This window comes from Balaenoptera ricei, chromosome X (assembly GCF_028023285.1).
Source record: "Balaenoptera ricei isolate mBalRic1 chromosome X, mBalRic1.hap2, whole genome shotgun sequence".
Lineage (NCBI taxonomy): Eukaryota > Metazoa > Chordata > Mammalia > Artiodactyla > Balaenopteridae > Balaenoptera > Balaenoptera ricei.
The window spans coordinates 116,766,344-116,767,781 of NC_082660.1; the positions used below are offsets into that span (position 1 = coordinate 116,766,344).

At 47.7% G+C, this 1,438-nt stretch overlaps 1 protein-coding gene across 1 annotated transcript; it reads right to left on the reverse strand.

The window, feature by feature from the left end:
* Positions 1 to 216: 216 nt before the first annotated feature.
* LOC132357325 (olfactory receptor 10A2-like) lies at positions 217 to 1,155 on the reverse strand. The gene has a single exon (XM_059910698.1). The coding sequence runs from the start codon at positions 1,153 to 1,155 to the stop codon at positions 217 to 219; it is 939 nt and encodes a 312-aa protein (XP_059766681.1).
* Between the last annotated feature and the right edge of the window lie 283 nt (positions 1,156 to 1,438).

A 1,438-nucleotide genomic window follows, 5' to 3' on the forward strand; every position in this document is an offset into this window, starting at 1 on the left:
GGCAAACTTAATTTTACCATGCAAGGATTAACCTGGTATTCCCAAGGGCTTTAGGCTATAGGACCTCAGGGATGGTCCCTGCTCTGTTGGCTATTTCTCTGGAAGGAGGGAGCAGCAGTGGTCTGAGCCCCCAAATACAAAGTCTAGTGCTTGGCGTCCTTCACAGAAGCCCAGGCTGCTCTGAGAAAAAAGACTCCCTGTGGATGGTGAGGGTCTTTAGGTCCTTTTAACATATACCCACTGACTCATAAGCCTCCTCACTGCCTTTTTAACATCCTTGTTTCTCAAGCTATACACGATGGCGTTGACCATGGGAGTGACCACAGTATAGAACAGGGAGAAGATCTTGTTCAGGGCAACAGCCTGGGTTGCTGTGGGAATGGCATACACTGTTCCCAGTGTTCCATAGTACAGAGTGACCACTATGAGGTGGGAAGAGCAGGTGGAGAAGGCCCATTGCTTTCCTGCAGCTGATGGCATCCTGAGGACAGCAGCAATACTGTGACTATAGGAGGCTACAGTGAGCAGGAAGGGCGCCATAGTGACAAAGGAGGCCAGTAGGAAAGTGGTTTCCTCCACTGTCTCAGTATCAGAACAGACCGGCTCCAGCACAGGGGCCAGGTCACAGAAGAAATGGTCAAACTTATAGGTTGGACAGAAGGGCAGCTGGAAAGTCATGGTAACAGTGACCACCGGGGTTAGGAACTCACCCAGCCAAGACCCACCTGCAAGCGGGATACATGTGTGGACGTTCATGAGGGATGGGTACTGGAGGGGGCTGCAGATAGCAAAGTAGCGGTCATAAGACATGGCTGCCAGAAGAAAGCACTCAACTACTGCCATGGAACCGAAGAAGTAAAGCTGGACCACACAACCTACAAAAGAAATCACCTGGGGACCTGCGAGATGGGTCTGCAGCATCTTAGGGGCAATGGAGGTAGTGTACCAGATCTCAAAGAAGGAGAAATTGGACAGAAAGAAGTACATGGGGGTTTGGATGCTGCAATCAAGGGAAATGACCGTAAGGATAAGAATGTTCCCCAGCAAGGTCACTACACAGATTCCCAGAAATATCCCCAAAAGAAAAAACTGTAACCCGTGCAGACTCCCAAATCCCAGGAGGAGAAATTCATTGAGAATGGTCATATTACCCATATCTGTGACATTCACCATTAGGCCTGAGGAAAGGAGAGAAATATAGCCAGTTGGAAAAAGAGCCATGCTACTGGAGGGGGACAACAGTACCAGATATGCCATATATTATAAAACTCAAAGACCCTGTCTTTTCTCCTCTGGAATAAATTTTCTGTTTTGTTCTACTAGGTGTATTTACCTAATAGTTATAGTGAAATCAGAAGCTATGCCTTGGAGAGTTAACAGAGAGGGTGTCTCCTTTGCTGTTTTCCACTCTCTTTCTTGACATAACCTGTGATGAATC